This window comes from Melospiza georgiana, chromosome 2 (genome assembly GCF_028018845.1).
Source record: "Melospiza georgiana isolate bMelGeo1 chromosome 2, bMelGeo1.pri, whole genome shotgun sequence".
In the NCBI taxonomy this organism is placed as follows: Eukaryota; Metazoa; Chordata; class Aves; order Passeriformes; family Passerellidae; genus Melospiza; species Melospiza georgiana.
In genome coordinates this window covers 19,913,227-19,930,543 of record NC_080431.1, presented here as the reverse complement: position 1 = coordinate 19,930,543, position 17,317 = coordinate 19,913,227, and the positions used below count along the sequence as shown (strand labels likewise).

Below are 17,317 nucleotides of genomic sequence, written 5' to 3'. Positions count from 1 at the left end.
ATATTTTATAATTGTTTACAGCTTTACACTCTACAGAATCTACAGTGTTAGAAAAACTAAGCATATAGATTCTGAAGTTCTCAAATTTGAGTGTACTTTAGTCTTAAGCAGCAAGAAACACATATTCATGGTGAAAAAGTATTTAATCCCTATTTGAAAAAAAAGTACAATCCTAATAAACCAAGTTTCCTTGCATTGAAGATATTATAGAGATGCTCTGAACCGTGACCTGCCAAGCAGCTATATCTAGAATTGTTTGGTTTTTTGTTGTTTTAGTTTTACAAATGCTTTCGCCAGCTTTTCCACTGCCAACCTCCTTCCTCCACTGATGGAGAGCCCACCTACCATTCCAAGGTAACTGTTATCCAGCTGGATCAGAAGGCAGATGGTGGAAACGTGTGCAATAATGAACCACATCCAGAAACAGACAGTAAAATGACTTCTCTCCTGTGCCCAGAGACAACTTCAAAAGCTATACCACCAACATCTTAGAAAAACTGGCTCTGATGGAAAGTAAAAGCCTTAACCAAAGTATGTTTTATTATTTCACTACCACATTACCAAGCTAGCTCTACAAGTAATAAAGGAAGTTGCGATTTGTGGGATTGAAAAACTGCCAAGAACAAAAATTGTGACTTCTTAAAAACAGAAAATTAATCACTTAGCCCCAGATATGGTTCAACAATGACAAAATTTTAAGCAGTATCATTGACTTTCCTGTAAATTAGTTAATGGAGGACTTAGAAGTGGAAGAGTTTTACCTTCTAGTGGTTCAGTGTTGTCCAGAATCAACCAAAAAGGCACACTGGACTATCTACTTTAGCTCCTTACTTTTCCTGCCTGGTTCCACTCAGACTCTGTCTTGGGACTTCAGTCTAGGTTGTTGATAAATAACCATAACTTCTGCTTACATTTTTGCTTGTGCTGGACAATGATGTTTGGCAGGAGGAAAGACATTGACTTGGCAGACTATTTTTGAGTGGTATCCACTAAGTTATAGCATATTCTTGTGTTGAAGTCTGAATGATGAGCTACAACAACTACTAGAGATTACCACACACAGAACTGTCCCTGTGCTAGAGGCTTATCTGTCCTGGTGGAATCAGGAGCACACCTGGCACTTCCAACAGGCTTTGTGTACATGTCAAATACTCAAGCTCTAGTCTGGGCAAAAACAATGGTCAGTGCCAGGCTGTTCTTCCTTTAGCACCTCTAACACAACAGACCTCCAGCCCATGGGACCAACAGTGTGGTACAACCAGGATTTTCATCCAAGCTGTCTGTGGGTGAGATGCAGGATAACACATGAACCTGAGGAGGTAGGGCCCTCTACTTAGCTGGCAGAGCCCCCAGATTCTCCCTTGAAATGATCTGCTCCTGCTGTTCTGCACTGCTTTCAAAAAAAACCAAAACAAGAAAACAAAGGGATGGAGAAGAATAAAAAAAATGTTCTTTTTGGAAAGGAAGCCATCTTTTTTGTACAAATAAAGTCCTCTCTAAAATAGAGAAGAAATGGTTTAATTTCTGTCTCATGCCTTGGAGTATTTGAAACCCCTCCACAGGGGACAGCCCTAGTGTTGTAGAGCCATTGCTGCAAACTCAATTTACAAAAAATGTTAATTGAGCATCTTTAAAAGAATAGCAGCAATTTAGACCACTAGGACATTTACATCAGCCCATGTACTAAGATATATTCAGGTTTTATTCTATATTTTTCCTAATGCCATGTGTCTAGGTTGTTTTTCCTACGTCCCTAAAACAGCACTGCCAACAAAGCTCCCTGGACTACAGGTCTCACATTCAATCCCATATTTTTTCATACCACTCTTTAACTCCTCTCTTTGCTTGGTTTTAACAGTGCAGGGGGCTACTGACATCTTTATCCAGCAGATATAAGTGTGCCAAGCTGTCTATATTTTCATCTACCTTCCCTTCTCTCCTCCATTTAGCTTCAGTGATGTACATTTTTTAAATCACCAATTGCTTTGTGCCACTTACATGACCCCCAAAAAATATTTTTTACATTGTGTTTGAACTTTAATGTTTTGGTTGCAGTCTCAAAGCTAAAGAAGAGGAATGTGCCTAACTGCTTTCAGACTTAATCTGGGCTCCATTAACTCATTTTGCTTGCCTGTCTATTCTGAGAAGTCCAAAGTTGCTTCCCAATTGTTACCTTTACACATTTCTGTCTGTATTACTGCTTTCTAAGTTTCTCTTTTGTGGCTGAATTTCTCAGCATTTTCTCCCACACTTGTAGTGCCAAAGTGTGCCTTGTTTATGTCCTATCCCTGTACCACCCTCTGAGTAGGTCTTTGCACTTATTTCTTTTGTCTGTACTTTTCACATCACTGCCCAGTTCAACACAACCAATTCAATCTGCATCGACTTTGTTCCATATCTCAACACTCCTCCAGGATTATAAGTATGAATGAAAACCTCATTGTTTGATAGCCTGTAAGGTGAAGAATTTCCATATGATACACTTCAATATTTGTCTTTGCTAACAGTCCTTAAAACAATTTTCACGTCAATTTACAATCATTATATATATAAAACAGCACAGACTGTCTTACATGTGACCTAAGGAGCTATTAATAAACAGGATAAGACAGTCATTGTCCCAACACAATACAGAGTCTGGACAGAATTAATCTTACTGAGTTGTTCATGCCCATCTCTGACCTTGCTGGTTTAAAGCATTCCTTACAGACAATGCAGGAGACAGGTATTTCTAGGGCAAAACTCATCTGACTTATTTTAGGATCTCCTTTAGGATGTGTTGAATAGTTCACTTATAGAGAATTGTCCCTTTCGTGTTGTTTCTCTCCATTGACTTGAAACCAAAAATAAGAGTCTGGTACTTGGCTATCAAGAACCTTCTCCTCTACTCTCCTGTGTAAGTAGCTTTTGGAGCAACATGGAAAATAATATAATCTGTGCTTCTTTTCCAGAAGCACAATGAGAAGAAATAGGCATGATCAAATGTGCCCCTGGTGCAGTATCACAGGCTCCCTTGCAGTCAGCGCAAGAAAGCGGGCACTTTTAGGAAGCAGTGCATGTCTAATGGATCATACAAGCCATTCCCCAGAATGTCCTGTTTTTTTTTTTCTGTTGGCTATAGGAGAAGCCTGAGAAGCAGCATGGATAGCTGTACTCCCAGTATGGGATGAAAATTTCACAGGTTGAGGACAATTTGGGGCTCACAGCAATATTTGAGGTATTTTTTTCTCTAATAATTCTGAGGGTGACTAACACAAGTACAGACCTGCACTGGAACCAGCTGCAGTCAGGAAGCACAAATCCCACTCTCTGACTGACCCAGACATGGACCAAACAGATATGGCAAATTTAGGTGCAAGGATTAAGCTGATGGGAGATATGGGGTTTTTTTCTACCACTCATAAATACTAAGGTATGGGAATGGGAGTAGGAACAGAATTACAAAGTATTTAGGGAAGGCCAGTAGAAGTGCACAACTTCAGAAAATGCAAAACCTGAAAGTCTATAGGCTGTCTATAGCATCTAACTCTAGAAAAGCTTTTTAGATCTTAAATATCCAATCCACGTTTCACATTAATGAAAAGGTCAGGGTTATCCAGCCTGATTTTAGTTTTGACAAACGTAGCTGGTGCTACCAGACATTCAAAATCACAACTGAAGATAATTCTGCATAGGCCACTCTAATCTAATTCTAATACCCTTGCTCGATTTTTTTTAAGTCCCATTTGGATTACAATTGTAAAAATGTAAAAATGCAAAATAATTCTGTCTATTTTGTGGTAGAACATTCAAAGGTGTGCTTTGTGAATGCTTTATAATTGAACAGCAATGTTCATGAACACCCAACTGAACATTTTAAAAAAAGAAAGAAAAAAAAAGAATTGTGAGCATAGAATACTCTTTTAGAAATACTATAAAATTATTATTCCAAAGAAATGATGTGGTTGTCAGAGAAACAGTCAAATGCAACTTTGCTATAACAGGGCAATTGTAGATTGCCAAAAGAGTATCACGTATTTTGAAATATTACATATCAGTATTTCAAAAATCTTAGAAAAGTGTGTTTTCTCTTCTTGGCATTTTGGTTAAGATCAAGTGTAGTGTAGTAATTTTATTTTTTCCTATTAGGAAGATGCCCTTCATGTTAGGAAGTGTTGGGTATAGTTTAAACTCAGTCCAAATGGCACAAATAAACATAGCTTATACAATCTGCACTGAGGACATTTAAACCAGAATTATATGAAGATTAAATTCCTTGCATGGATGGTTTTTACAAATGAACATGCTCTATGGATTCTAATCATAAGGAGAAAATTTTTTTTGTTATTTGTTCTTGGCAATTTGAATAATTCCAAAGATTTTGATTTTCCAACATGAATATTGTATGGTACAATTAAGCATTGTGGTTTGCACTCTAATTTAAAAAAGAATGTTTTCTAGTTTACAAATAAATAAAATATAGTTTAATATATCTCAATCAAAAGATGCTGTATGAAAGCATCTAGAATTACAAGTGTAACTCAAACATTCATCAAGAACACAGAATCATTATAACATCATGAAAGAGATGTTGAAAACATTTAAATATACATAATCTGATTCATTCCCATAATGTATCATTTCACACACATTGTAAATTCAGTTACAGAAAATAATTTAGCTGTATATACTAGTAAGTTTGTGTATTTGAAAGCATTACAAATAAGCATAAAGCATTTAGAAGTTACAATATTCTATGTGATAGTCTACTACTATAGTCTGTCTTGACTGGATTGCAGATACCACAGGAAACTCCTTGAAACTGGGCCAAATGTGCCTCAGTTATTCTTTGGTACATGCAGTAAAAATAGCTCTGGCTTTTTTAAACACTTTGTTTCTTAAAGAGGGTTCTCTCACCTCTGGTAAGTTCATGAACTATGTGAAAAATATAAACCACAAGAAAAACAAATTATTTATCAAAGAATTGTCACCAAATGGCCCTGTGCCTAAGCTTAATAATTTGTGCAATACTTGTCATCTTTGATGTATAGATACTAGCATTACATAGTAGACCTTGAAAATTACATGTTTATAACTTGGTGAATGCAAAAAGCTCTACATTAATCACAATAATACATTCTGTAATATGAGCCTAGACTGGAAAATACTGACCAGTAATATAATGTAATTCTAAATGTATTGTTTAATTTTGGGTAGCACACTAGAATAATAAATTTTTAAATGTGATTTAAGAGGAGAGTTTGCTTTTTTATGTCTCCATTTTGAGAAGTGGGAGGAGACACTCAAATTTCAGCGTGCTTTTTGTTAGAGTAAGAATAATTTGAAGCTTAGTATTGGAGGTATTATTTATTTGTGGGCTAATACTTGAACAACACTGAGCTGGCAAGAGTGAGCATTATTCTGCTCCTGCACCAACTGATGTTAAAGCAACTGAATTACAGCAACAAAGGCAACTCTTAATATGTCCATTTGTTTCTTTCAGTTCATGAAAGTTCATTTTTTCTAGGCAGAGCTGGAGGTCAGCTGTATACTGCTATGCAACATGCTCTCCAAAGCTGATTTAAATTTAAGTTCTTAGTCATACAACAACCTGCTAATGTTCCAGTGCAATGATAGCCTTGCTTGTACTATTGTCTTGATGCATGCAAATGAAGATTAAAATAATGTTATCGACTATTACTGATGCATAACTGTTAAAGCTGGAATGTCAACTGTAAAGCCTCAAGCAACATTTCCCTTCTCCCAACAATAAAGTAACCTGGGCTTAGTTATTTTGTGTTCAGTGGACTGTATGTTATGCTAAATTTTCTAGCACATATCAAAACTACCACCTACAGTGACAGCCTAAAATATAAGAATCTACACAGGTCATGTTTTGATTGAAAACAAACCAAAATACTGCAGTCACAGCTTTCAGCTAGCTTTTAAAAAGATAAAAGTCACTGCTCTCTAACAGTACAAAAATGTGAATTTCAATTAAAGTCACCTCTGAAGAGGTAAATCAGGAAAGTGTACTGATGGACTATGGTAAGTAGGAATTTATAGAAAATCCACTAAGTAAACAGTGGACAGGAGCAAAATCTCCAAAGAAAAGCCTTTATATGATCTCGACATTATTAAAAAGCTCTCAGAATTTCCAAATGCTAATGTGCCATCCCATCCAATAAGCACAGAATGCTGCCCTTGGGAAACTCTGCAGTTTTACTCCTGGTCTTCAGATGACAAAAATTTGAGGTCAGAATAGGCTGTTTGCATTGGGTACCAAAGACGGTACAGGAATAGTCAGTTCTTACAGCAGAATTGCAACATTAGTGACTGACACTTTATATACTACCAGATTCAATTAAAAACTGAGCTTTGATATGTACAGAAAGAAGGGAGGAACACTGAGTTCACATTTCACAATGAAAGACTTATTAACAGGAAGTGAGAGGTGACTTACTTCTGCCAAAAGGTAGGGCAAATCCTTCCCTAGTAACAGTGTTAATTTAGGATTTGCCAGTGGAATCCAAGTCTGAGGTTTGATGGTTGGAAGCTTATCTATCTTCTGAGAGAAATGGCATAGATCCAAGTCCAAGATGAGATGTAAACATATCAATACTCATTTAGCAAACTTATTTTCAGCCAAATGTGAACCAACAACTTTAACTGTGAAAAGCCACCATGGCAATTGCCTAATGCTAATGCAAGATGATGAGAATACTGTGCAGAAATTTGTTTAGAAGCGTGAAGGCAGCAGCTGCAAAAGCAATGCAAAAATATGAAGAAATGGCTTCTCAAAGCTCTTATAAGGATTAGACTAGGAAGACAAAGAAATGGTTTATTGTGAGGAGTGGCATTAGTTAAGCTATGACATGTCACAAAAGGCAAAGTTATAAGCCAGCTAAAGTCCATGCTGGTGTCTCAGGAAACAAACCAAAAGAGACTCCCAGATTAAAATCAAAAGGTTGGTTTACCCTGTTGGACGTTTATCCACAAACCATCCCTCCCCAAACCAATCCTGCTCTTCCCATCCTCCCATTTCCCCTCCACAGCTGGGACATGCCCTGTGCTTCCCTCACCCATCCACAGCTATCAAATGCTGCTGCCTCTCCTCAGCAACACTGAGCCTGTGCAGAGCTGACCTAGCAAGGTTTGAGGGAGGCAGGGGGGCCAGGAAGTGCGAAACCCATTATTTTCCCTAGCTCCCAGGCAGTGAAAAACCAGGGGACAATTTCTACCTCTTCTCTCTCTCTCTCATTCCTCTAAAATCAAAGCACGTGAGAGACTTCCTCTTCCCCACTGGCTCCCTTTCTGAGAGATTTAATAATATTGTGACTTAAGTACTGTAATACAGTTATTAACCATGTTAAAAGATTCCCCTGACATAAGTCACTGTGGAAGGATGCTGACTCATTGCTGCAGAAGAACACCTTGAGGACACATTCCACCAACATCCTCCCTTTGGCAAGATTCAGTTTCTTATAAATAGTGCCAAGTGCAGGAATATATACAATTGTCAGGAGAAAAATATAATTACTGAAGAAACAGTGTAAGACCATGCTGAAACATTCTTGACACTTGTGAAAAGAAACATTCGGATGTTTCCATGTTTTAATTTATACATTTGTCCAATTTTGTAAATTGGGTCTAATGGAAGCTAAAAAGCTTGGAACAAAAGTGCCTCACTTGACTCAGAACCATTTTTGTAACCTTTTCTATATGATTAAAATCATCATAGTCCTTGCTGGAAATTGCTCAGATTCAGGAATGTATATCTCTGTAAAAATTCATATCCCTATTTAACAACAGTCTATTTCCTTAATTTAGCTGTTTTAAGTACAGTGGCATTTAGTAGTGTGGTAATTTAATAAATTATTTTCTCTTGTTGAAATTAAGACACTCATATTTTATAATGGCCATCACTTACTCAATCTTTCTACTAATTCTATAGGAAATAATTTTATAGATTTTATAAGATCAGGTAGAAGCTCAATATTCAGCATTCCCCTTTCATACAAGTACACTATTTGTGTCTGCCAGCCTCAGTTCCAACAGGATTATTTGCTGCATGAGTGATTGAGAGATACCTGAACTGAAGACCAACAGGACTTTTCAGCTTTCTGCCAAGCTGCATTCTATTTTTTATGCTTTATCTTACCCTTCATGTCCCTGACAATATGCATTTGCTCTTTCTTAGATTATGTTACTTGTGCAATACATAGACATTAATTCAATAAGGTCATCAAAACAGGAAGACTCTCCCTAATAAAATATCTACAATACATCTATCAGAACAGTATCTGGTTATGAAATGGGGTGGATATGACATTCAATAAGCTCAATACCTTGGTTATTTAAAGTTAGTAACAGCCTACCAAAAAGCACTGCTCCTTGGAAAAGAACAATATAAATAAAATTCCCACTAGAGAAGAAGGCAAATTTGCCTCTGTACACAGAGTATATTTATCTGCGTAGCTTTTGTTGTTAAAATTTTGCTTGTTTAATGGTTTATATTTTCAAAGCTTTCTCTGCTTGAAGGATATTTTTTGTCACTAACATTTAGATTTGGGATTGAAGATTGCTGTTCTAGTCTCATAGTGAAATTAATTCCATTTCTTCAAAGAAAGCTTTTGAAGTGTTTTATATGTATGGTGGAAGTACAGATTGACAGCACAATGATCCTCTTCAATATTCTTACAATCAGCAGCTGTTAACCTATTTTTATCAACAGCTTCATTGCTACAAGAAACACTTTTGCAAAATGCAGCTGGTGAGATCATTTCGCTGTCTTCTCCCTGTGAATTTTTACAAGCAGGTTCCAAAAAAACCTCACTTCAAGAAGTAACCAACTGCCAAGGCCCCCTCCAACAACACACCAGGCCTCCCTTACCTTCCACTCATGTTCCAGGTATGCACAACCCACTCAAGGTAAAGATGGGCATCTCCCAGAAACCTTTGTATTCTCTCTCTGGGAGCTTCTGCATCCTCTCTAAGGCCTTTGGTGTGCTCCAAGGTGACCTAGGATGCTACTACTGCATACAGAACCCAAGATAAATGTTCAAAACTGATTTTCCCATGTCAGATGCAATCTCAGGTGTCTTTGCTTTCAGATTCAAATACAAAGAAAAAAAACCAAACCATTTTCTGACTGCAGCAAATACCTAACAGATCAATTTCACAATGTCAGTGAGGAAAGGACGGAGTTTCCAAAGCAGAAGATGGTATTTGAAGCTCTACTGCCCTGTGAGTCTAGAAGCATAAGCCAGGATGACCCTGACTCAGCCTTGCCACTCTGCCTACTTGCATCCTTTAGACCTGTCCACACACAGGACCTGCTGTGGGCAGAGTGCCAAATTGTGCCCTCAGAAATACTAAGGAAGGACCAAAAAAAATACAGTGAAACTCTATTGCTTCCAGTGAAGAAGAGAAGTGCTCAAACTGAGCACTAGAAGCCCTTGGCCTATGTAGAGAATACAGCTCGGCCTGCCATTGATTTCATCCTGCCTACATGATCTGCCATCTGAGGATTCTCTGCTCCATGATCCCAATGAGGAACTTCAGAATTGACTAGGTCCTCAAAAGATATATTAATATGGAACAATACGAATTTCTCATAGATATATGCATGTTTTATGGATATGATAGACATAGTATGGATGCAAAGGGCAAGAAAGCAGAACATCAAATTCACCCAGCTGTTTTCTAGTTCTATACTGTGTGTTTTTGCTAGTCATTGATTCTGTATAAAGCACACTGTACACATGTATGGACTTGATCCTCATGCAATGTATATGTTTGAAATTATTTTTTTAATCTAACATGTCTACTGGGACCATCTTTGGTACACCTACCAATAAACCCTGAAGAAGGAGGGTTGGGCTGTATCTTCTCTTTAGTGTTCTCCTGAATGATGTCCCAGAGCTGCCATATAAACTTTGGATGGAGGATGTAGAATGGCTGGGTTGGATTCTTCCTGCGATGCTGTACGTAGGGAGTGAACAGATCGTAGTCTGGTTTCTTATACCACTGAAGGAAAAAAGTCACATGGTTTTTAATAGTAAGAAACATTTTTGAACACTACATGTACAATAGCATAAACTGCCTTCATTTGGGTTCTACAGAACAGAAGCAAAGGTAGCAAAGCAGCCTGCACTGGTGGATGCTTCTGCTAGAAAGACATTCCTCACTCTGGGCTATTCTGTTTCTTCCCTTCATACAGAAACTCCCAATAAGTAATTGACTGCTGTGGGATGAGCCAAGACCATTTTTCCCCCACAGATCCACATTAAAGAAGAGGTTCAAAGAGCTTTAGCATGCTATCTGGGCCCGGGGGTGAGTGTTCCTCTGCAAGCGTGCCCGTCCCTGACGGAGGCAGCAGAGCCGTGACGCAGCTGATGGAGCCTGCGTGGGAGCAGGCAGCCCCTGGCATCTGTTGCTAAGGGAGTGCAGCAGATGAAGGTTTACTTTCTACTCTGCAGCCTGCTCAGCTCCGGGCTCCCTGTGCCAAAAGCCATCAGATCAACTTGTCTGCTGGGGCTGCAGCAACAGCCAAAGTGGAGACTCCCCCAGTGACAAGCAGATGGGCATCTGCTGCTCTCAGTGAGGGGGTGGACGGCAGGGCACAGATGGCAGTGGGACAGTGGACATAAAGGGAATGCTGGTGGGGAGGAGGCCTGAGAAATGGGGAAGGCACCCAGAGAGATTTTCAATTGGATGTTGTATTTTGTTTGGGAAGGCAGAGGGGAAGATGGGGAAAAATTGATGCAGTTTTTCACCTTTCCTGATAAAACCTACTCCAGAAATCTAGCAATGCTCCCTCCTTGGCAAACACACAGAAAACTCACTGTTATGTGAAAACAGGAATGTGTTATCAAACAAATGCCACTATTCATCTATCCTAGCACGTCAGAACAGTCCCTTCCAGTATAAATGCTGGCTACTAAAAAGTTTGTGACCAATTAACCAATTTTGACCAAGTCCTATAGACATAGCACTCTCCACTCAGATACAGACAGAACCTGGGGCTGATGGTGAAAAGGGAGAACCAGGAGACTAAAGTAGTAAATTAATTTTCTCCAGTACTTTCAAATAATTGGGAAAAAAGGTCTAAGTGGATATCTTACCACATTCAGATTTGCAGAGTAGGGAGCAGGATCCCAGGCTACTAAAATAACATCTTTATACAAGGAGCTGTCGACAAAGTGATGGTTGGGATTGGTGAGAATCTGCAAACACAAATGCAAAGAATTCCACTGCATTAAAAGCAAGCGGGATCCAGGAAAATGGCAAAATCCTTCTCTCAAGTGAACAGTCCTACCCACGCTGCTGTTTGTTATGCTTCAGTTCTGGTTGATTTTAAGCATCTTGTTTTGTTAAAGAAATATACAAAAAAAGCTTAGCCATAAACAGCACTCATGACAGTCTGAAGTAGCAGTATGCTGAATTACTCTCCATCTGTGAGGGATGTGATGGTACCCCTTGAGATGCTGTGTTATCGTGTATCAACATTACCGTGTACTCTGGAACTCGAAAATGAAACAGTATGTCAGATCACCTGTGGGATCCTCTTGGACACGGAGCAGCTTTCTTTGAAGGGCTACAGCCCCCAAGGGTAATGTCTTTCTCTAATGTCACCCATCTCCAGCCACCTTTTTCATGGTTTTCTCATTTTAACAGAAAATCAGTGTTATTTCAATGAAAAAAAATGCAAATTAGACCATGACTGTACAAATTGGAATACCTAAAGAAACAATTTCAACAACAGGCATGTTACAGGGCTATTTTTGAAGGAATTGTCATTTTGCTCTAATCGCCTGCTCTCATATAACTCCTTCCTGCATCTCCCAGTACTTTGCCTGATCATCCCACCACAGTGGAAGTCTACTCTTCACTCCTGCTGGCTCACCCCTTCCAGAACCCTCCAGGTCCAACTAGATCTCTTTGATTCCTGGTGCATCCAATGCCAGGCAGTTCAGCATTGGTCAAAACAGCATGAATTTTCTTCCAGCTGTTAAAATAATCAACATTCCAGACAAATAAATTCATAATAATTTTAATTTCCCTTTAGGATCCAATGAGCCATATTTAATTATGCATATTTTTCTTCAGAAAAATAATATTGTTGCCATAGCAATATTCTTCCTACCATAAACTTTGAGTTTAATGATTTCCATCAGCCTTCTACAGTAAGAACAGAATTAGTCATGCTGCTATCAGCAAGCATCCCCAACTTAATTTTCCTCAGAACAATTTTCACCTCAGAATGTAAACACCTTTTTTGAGTATACAGAGCAAATTGACCAAAAGGCCAAGATTTTAAAAGCTTGGTTCCACACTTAGCACACAAAGGAGCTCTTACTTGCCTTTCAGTAAACAAGAGTCCTCTGGAGGTGCTGTCCACACAAATTTCACTTTCAGTGAGTCTGCATTCATACCTATGAGTTTTTGCTGCAATAACAGCATCTATTAGTACTGTTATTGCAGCCAGTGCACAGGTTTCCTTCATATCCTTTGGGCTTTCACGGTGGAGAACATGAAGGAAGAAGGGGCCACTGCAGCCTTTTAATTAAATGAATGCAGGAGTTTCCAGCAGTGAGGAGGGGAGGAGGGTCAGTAAACCTGTACAGGTAACCCAGCGACAGCACAGGTAGGGAAAGCAACTTCCATCAAGTGGCTTGTGCAGATTTCAGTCTCAGAGAGGGCAAGGCTAACTTCTCACCAGATGCACAGACCACCATGGATGGCTTCTAACCTCTTTGGAGAAGCACAAAGCTGGTGGGAATGCAAACACTTGTGAGGAAGCCATGTGAGCTGACCTGGTCAGAACTTTGCTCTCTGTTTTCTTGAGAGGTTTTATGGGGAGCAAGCCTTGCACAGTGCAGAAGAGAAGACCATGGGACCCTCCACTGCCATCCCAGTGGGAATGCATTGCAGCAGCTCTGGGAGCCAGAAGCCCCCAGTCTGCCCTGCATGGGGAGTAGGTAATTTAACCACAATCTCTCCGAATTTTCTGGGGAGCTAAAAAGCTCAGATCACTCCCTGAGAACATTTCTCTCTTCTACAGGAAGCCTACTGAATCTAGTAAACTGTAAAGAGTTTCTAAACCTTTTTCCTTGCCCAGTTCAGGAGTTCAGGCACGGTCAATGCCAGGACATTCTGGCTAACAGTAAAACAGAGAATCATGAAAGAAAAGGGAAAAAACCCAACAAAATAAAAAAAAAAAGTAAAATAAAATACATGAAAATCCATGTTCCCTGATACACTGATTACAGCACTTAAGGCAGAATAAGATATTTCTGCTTTCTTCTTGTGAACAAAAGGGGGCATATTTAACCCAAATCACTTCAAAAATCTAGTCTGTTCTGCAGCCTCACAAATACCTACAAAATAAGTGAAGTGAATGATGGCAAACCGTCCTCTTTTTGATGGCAAAGAACATGAACTTATTCACATAAAAAACACACCCAACAAGAACAGGCTTAGCTTGGGAAGCCACTCAAAGCAAAAGAAAAAATGAACTAAAAAAAATTAATTACAGTAACTGAAAATTTTGCTATCCTTCAACACGAATCAACACGTGCAGAGCCTACTACACGGCCAACCATACTCCTGGAGTTGACTAAGTAAACTTATTTCAGTGTGTCATAAAATTTCACTGAAATTCTCTTGTTGATTTTTATCTGCATTTCATAAAAAGCAAGGAGGTTTGATTTGCCCAAGACAGGAATTCAGGCAATAGCATTTTTGAACTTGAAAAACTACTCTCAACCATAAGGTGTCACTGTAGCTCAAGTCACAATTATTTATTTACACCCATACACAGAAAATCTCATTTTCTCTTGTTTCCATTCAGATGAACAAACTCACCTGATGTGTAATACCCCGCACACACTAAAGTTTTTTACTAGTTCTTTCCAAAATTTTAAACCATGATGACTTGCCTAGTGTTACACAAACTCAGTTCCCATTTCTTTTGCCTTCCAGCAAGGAAATAATTGGGGAACTGGAAAATATGAGAAAACAGCTTTGGAATCACCACAGCCTGAGCTCCATGAAAATCCTGGAGGCAATGGCTTCTCCAGGAGGTCAAGGTCTTCTGTGCTGACAGCTCTCTGGCATCCTGCAGAGCCTTCACAGATCAGTTCACACGAGAAACTTTACAAACTGTTTCTCTGAAACGAGGCTATCGAGCCACTCTACACTGACAGCAGTGCTAACATCCCTGTAAGGGAAAACTTTCACCTTCTCTGCATCACAACTGTTTAATCACTACCTGCTTCCCATATTACCCAACACTTTTTCAGAGGTTATTAACTTCCTGTCCTATTGTGCAGAAGAGACATTGACTTGAACTCTGAAAAGGAAGATCTTACCTGAGAATTAATGATCCGCATGGTTGTTTTATTGCCAACATCTTTTTCATAGCCACGTGTTGGAGCAGAATTAAATCTTAAAACAGCATCATGAGAATCTAGAAGCACAAATGAGGGGGTAACTCTTTTTTCTTAGCATGCTGAACAGTAAGATAAAACCAGTATCTAAACTAATAAAAGCTTACATATTTGTCCTAATCTGGATATTCTAAGGATGATAAATGTTCTGCTACGCACAAACAAAAATCCTCTTGCATCTGCCATATATTATTAACATAAAAGCCCACTGGGAAAAAAGTTCAGATTAATCTATTAATTTAGCATGCAATACTAAAATACTTCTCTTAATTGGATAGACTTACTGTGGGAAGACTATTAGCACACCCAGTACACACAATTGCTCACTACTTCTATCACAAAATTTACAGAGAATTACTCCATGGAAAAGCATGTAAACTGCAAGGATATCTAATTGCACATTTGAATGAACAACAATCCTTAACTACAAGATTGTGTTTCACAGTATTTTATAATACGTGAAAATCTCAGACTACCCCAAATCTATTAATCATACTGTGTACATATTCTCAAGCTCAGTACAAATCTTAAAGAGCCTCTGTATGGCAGCCAGCCCACACATCTGCTCACACAAAGAAACCTCGGGATCCCTTGGTAGCAAAGATCTAACAGAGCTGAACTGTCAAAGTTACTGCACAAGCAGTTGACCTTGGAGTCATGGAGAAGAGAAAGCAGCTCTAGGTCAAGTATGGGTCAAGGGTAGACACCACATGCAAGCCTCCATTGGATAAGAGCTAATCACCCTCCCAGTGCTTCTTTCAAGGGGATCTCAAAGCCCAAAAGGTGTGAAAGAGAGCAAGACATTTTATCCACTGTCTAGAAACAACGGCCCCTGCTGGTAGGTGGTATTTGGTCTGTTTTTATCCCTTCTGTCCATGGAAGCTGAGAATATGAAATGCCTTAACCGACAGGCAGTCTGTATTGCTGCTCATCTCTAGTCATTTAAAATGTGTTATCTGTAGCTCAAAAACTGGAAGAGACAAAAGCCTCCAGAGATAACCAATGTGCCAATGGAGACTTGGCTTGCTCCTATCAAACTGGGATCTTTCATATTTTCCCTCCTTTACTCTGCACTTCTTGTACTCCATACAGGGAAACACGGTGTGGCATGCAGCCAGCAGTCTGATCTCAGACATACATGTTAGCAGTAATATGTCATGTCTGAAAAGAGGGATTTTGCCAGATGCCCACCAAACCCAACTCTTCAGAACCTTATGAGTGGAAATTTATTCTGTGTCCCAGGCAGGGACAGCCCTAGCCTCAACACCCAGACTTCATCTACCAAGCATCTTGATTGTGCAGGAACTAAAGGAAATGAAGAATCTGCAGGTACTTCACATATTTGGAGAAGGAAAAGAAAAACACAAGTTTGTTGTAATGAATTTAAGAACATAAATTTGGACCCATGATTGACAACTTTTAGACAATCTGTTGACTGAGAACTGGATTATGAAATGGGAATTGTATGATTTGCAGCTTAATTGTGAGACAGCGTGATGCATTTCCAACAACACTCATGCTGATTCTTCATAGACAGATGAAAAACTTCTTCTTTGCCAAAAATAGCTGGTTTTAAATAAACTGATTTTAATCTTAGTATGTGTTTGTAGATAAGCATTTTAAAGATCAAAAACCTTTGGGGTTTGATCACAGATCCCTGTTACTTCCTATGATGCCAAAATAATTGGTTCTCTCAATTAATATCATGATCACAATGGGAGTGTTTGCTATACTTGTACAGTATTTCCATGCCTACTTTCATTTAAAAACAGTCAGAGGGGTGGGGGAGAGGAGGGCAAAAGGCAGAACACAAATTAACATTTTTGCTTGTGTTTCTAATAGGAACACAGAAGAGGCAGCTAAAGGCCTGTGAAGGGAAATGTCCTTCACTACTTCTTTCATAGGTATTTTTTTCCTCTCTTGGGAGAATAAACCATGGAATCACAGAATGGTTTGGGTGGGGAGGGACCTTTAAGACCATCTAGTTCCAACCATCCTGCCATAGACAGGGACACTTCCACTAGACCAGGTTGCTCAGAGCTCCATCCAACCTGGCCTTGAACATTTCCAGGGGTAGGGCATCCACAATTTCTCTGGACAATCTGTTCCAGGGCTTCACCACCCTCACTGTAAAGAATTTCTTCCTAACATCTAATTTAAGCCTCTTCTCTTTTACCTTAAAATTGCTCTCCCTTGTCTACCATTGCTGTAAGCAGTCACTTGGCCCCCCACAGTCTGGGCCAAATCCTCTCCTCAGTCACTGGTATCTGCCCTGAGAGAGTTTTATAAAAAACCTTCTGTGACTGCTGGTGCCCCAACATCTCCTTGCACAACACGTATGAGATCTAAAAATTCTATGTGGGCTTTTTCAAACCCTATCTTCCTCCCTTTAGGTGGCATCAGATGACAATTTCCCATTTAAATCCAAAGTTCTTCTGTAGGAAATGACATAAGGTTCGGTGCCCAGAAGCTTCCTAAGCAAATGGGTGCACTCAGGAGCAAGCAGGCCCCAGGTACCATGTCAGGCACCCAAGTCCATGTCTGGGCTGCACCTGAGTGTGCAAATATGACTTGAAACACGCTGTAATATATGATTATGTAAATATGTCACAATGTGCTATGGATTCTACAGTACAGCACTAATCCATACTGGTGTAAACTGGTTGTACTGGGGAGCACTGACAGAAGATTCTGTTTCAGTCAAAGATAACATGCTGGAGAAAGTAGGAACTGCTAAGCTTTTTCACCCCAAAGATTTCTACACCAGCAAGGCTTCCTATGGAATTAGGGGTTACCCTGGTGTGATTTTAGCTGCAGGCTAGCTGGGCACATTTGCTGTGCTGGAAGCCCATTGCAAGAGTTTGATAATCCTAGAAGCTCCAACA

The 17,317-nt window shown here is 39.4% G+C and overlaps 2 protein-coding genes across 6 annotated transcripts in view; one reads left to right on the top strand and one right to left on the bottom strand.

The window, feature by feature from the left end:
• Positions 1-492, top strand: part of LOC131080761 (pinopsin-like) — a 70,300-nt gene extending 69,808 nt beyond the window's left edge. The window contains exon 4 of the mRNA XM_058019331.1: positions 277-492. Coding sequence (XP_057875314.1) covers positions 277-492 — 216 coding nt within the window. The remainder of the gene's footprint in view (positions 1-276) is intronic.
• Positions 1-17,317, bottom strand: part of ST6GAL2 (ST6 beta-galactoside alpha-2,6-sialyltransferase 2) — a 174,412-nt gene that overhangs the window by 6,707 nt on the left and 150,388 nt on the right. For all 5 annotated transcript variants that reach the window (XM_058019329.1, XM_058019327.1, XM_058019328.1 and 2 more), the window contains 3 exons: positions 14,355-14,452; positions 11,106-11,207; positions 9,834-10,008 (listed from right to left, as the gene is read on the bottom strand). In XM_058019329.1, coding sequence (XP_057875312.1) covers positions 9,834-10,008; positions 11,106-11,207; positions 14,355-14,452 — 375 coding nt within the window. The remainder of the gene's footprint in view (positions 1-9,833; positions 10,009-11,105; positions 11,208-14,354; positions 14,453-17,317) is intronic.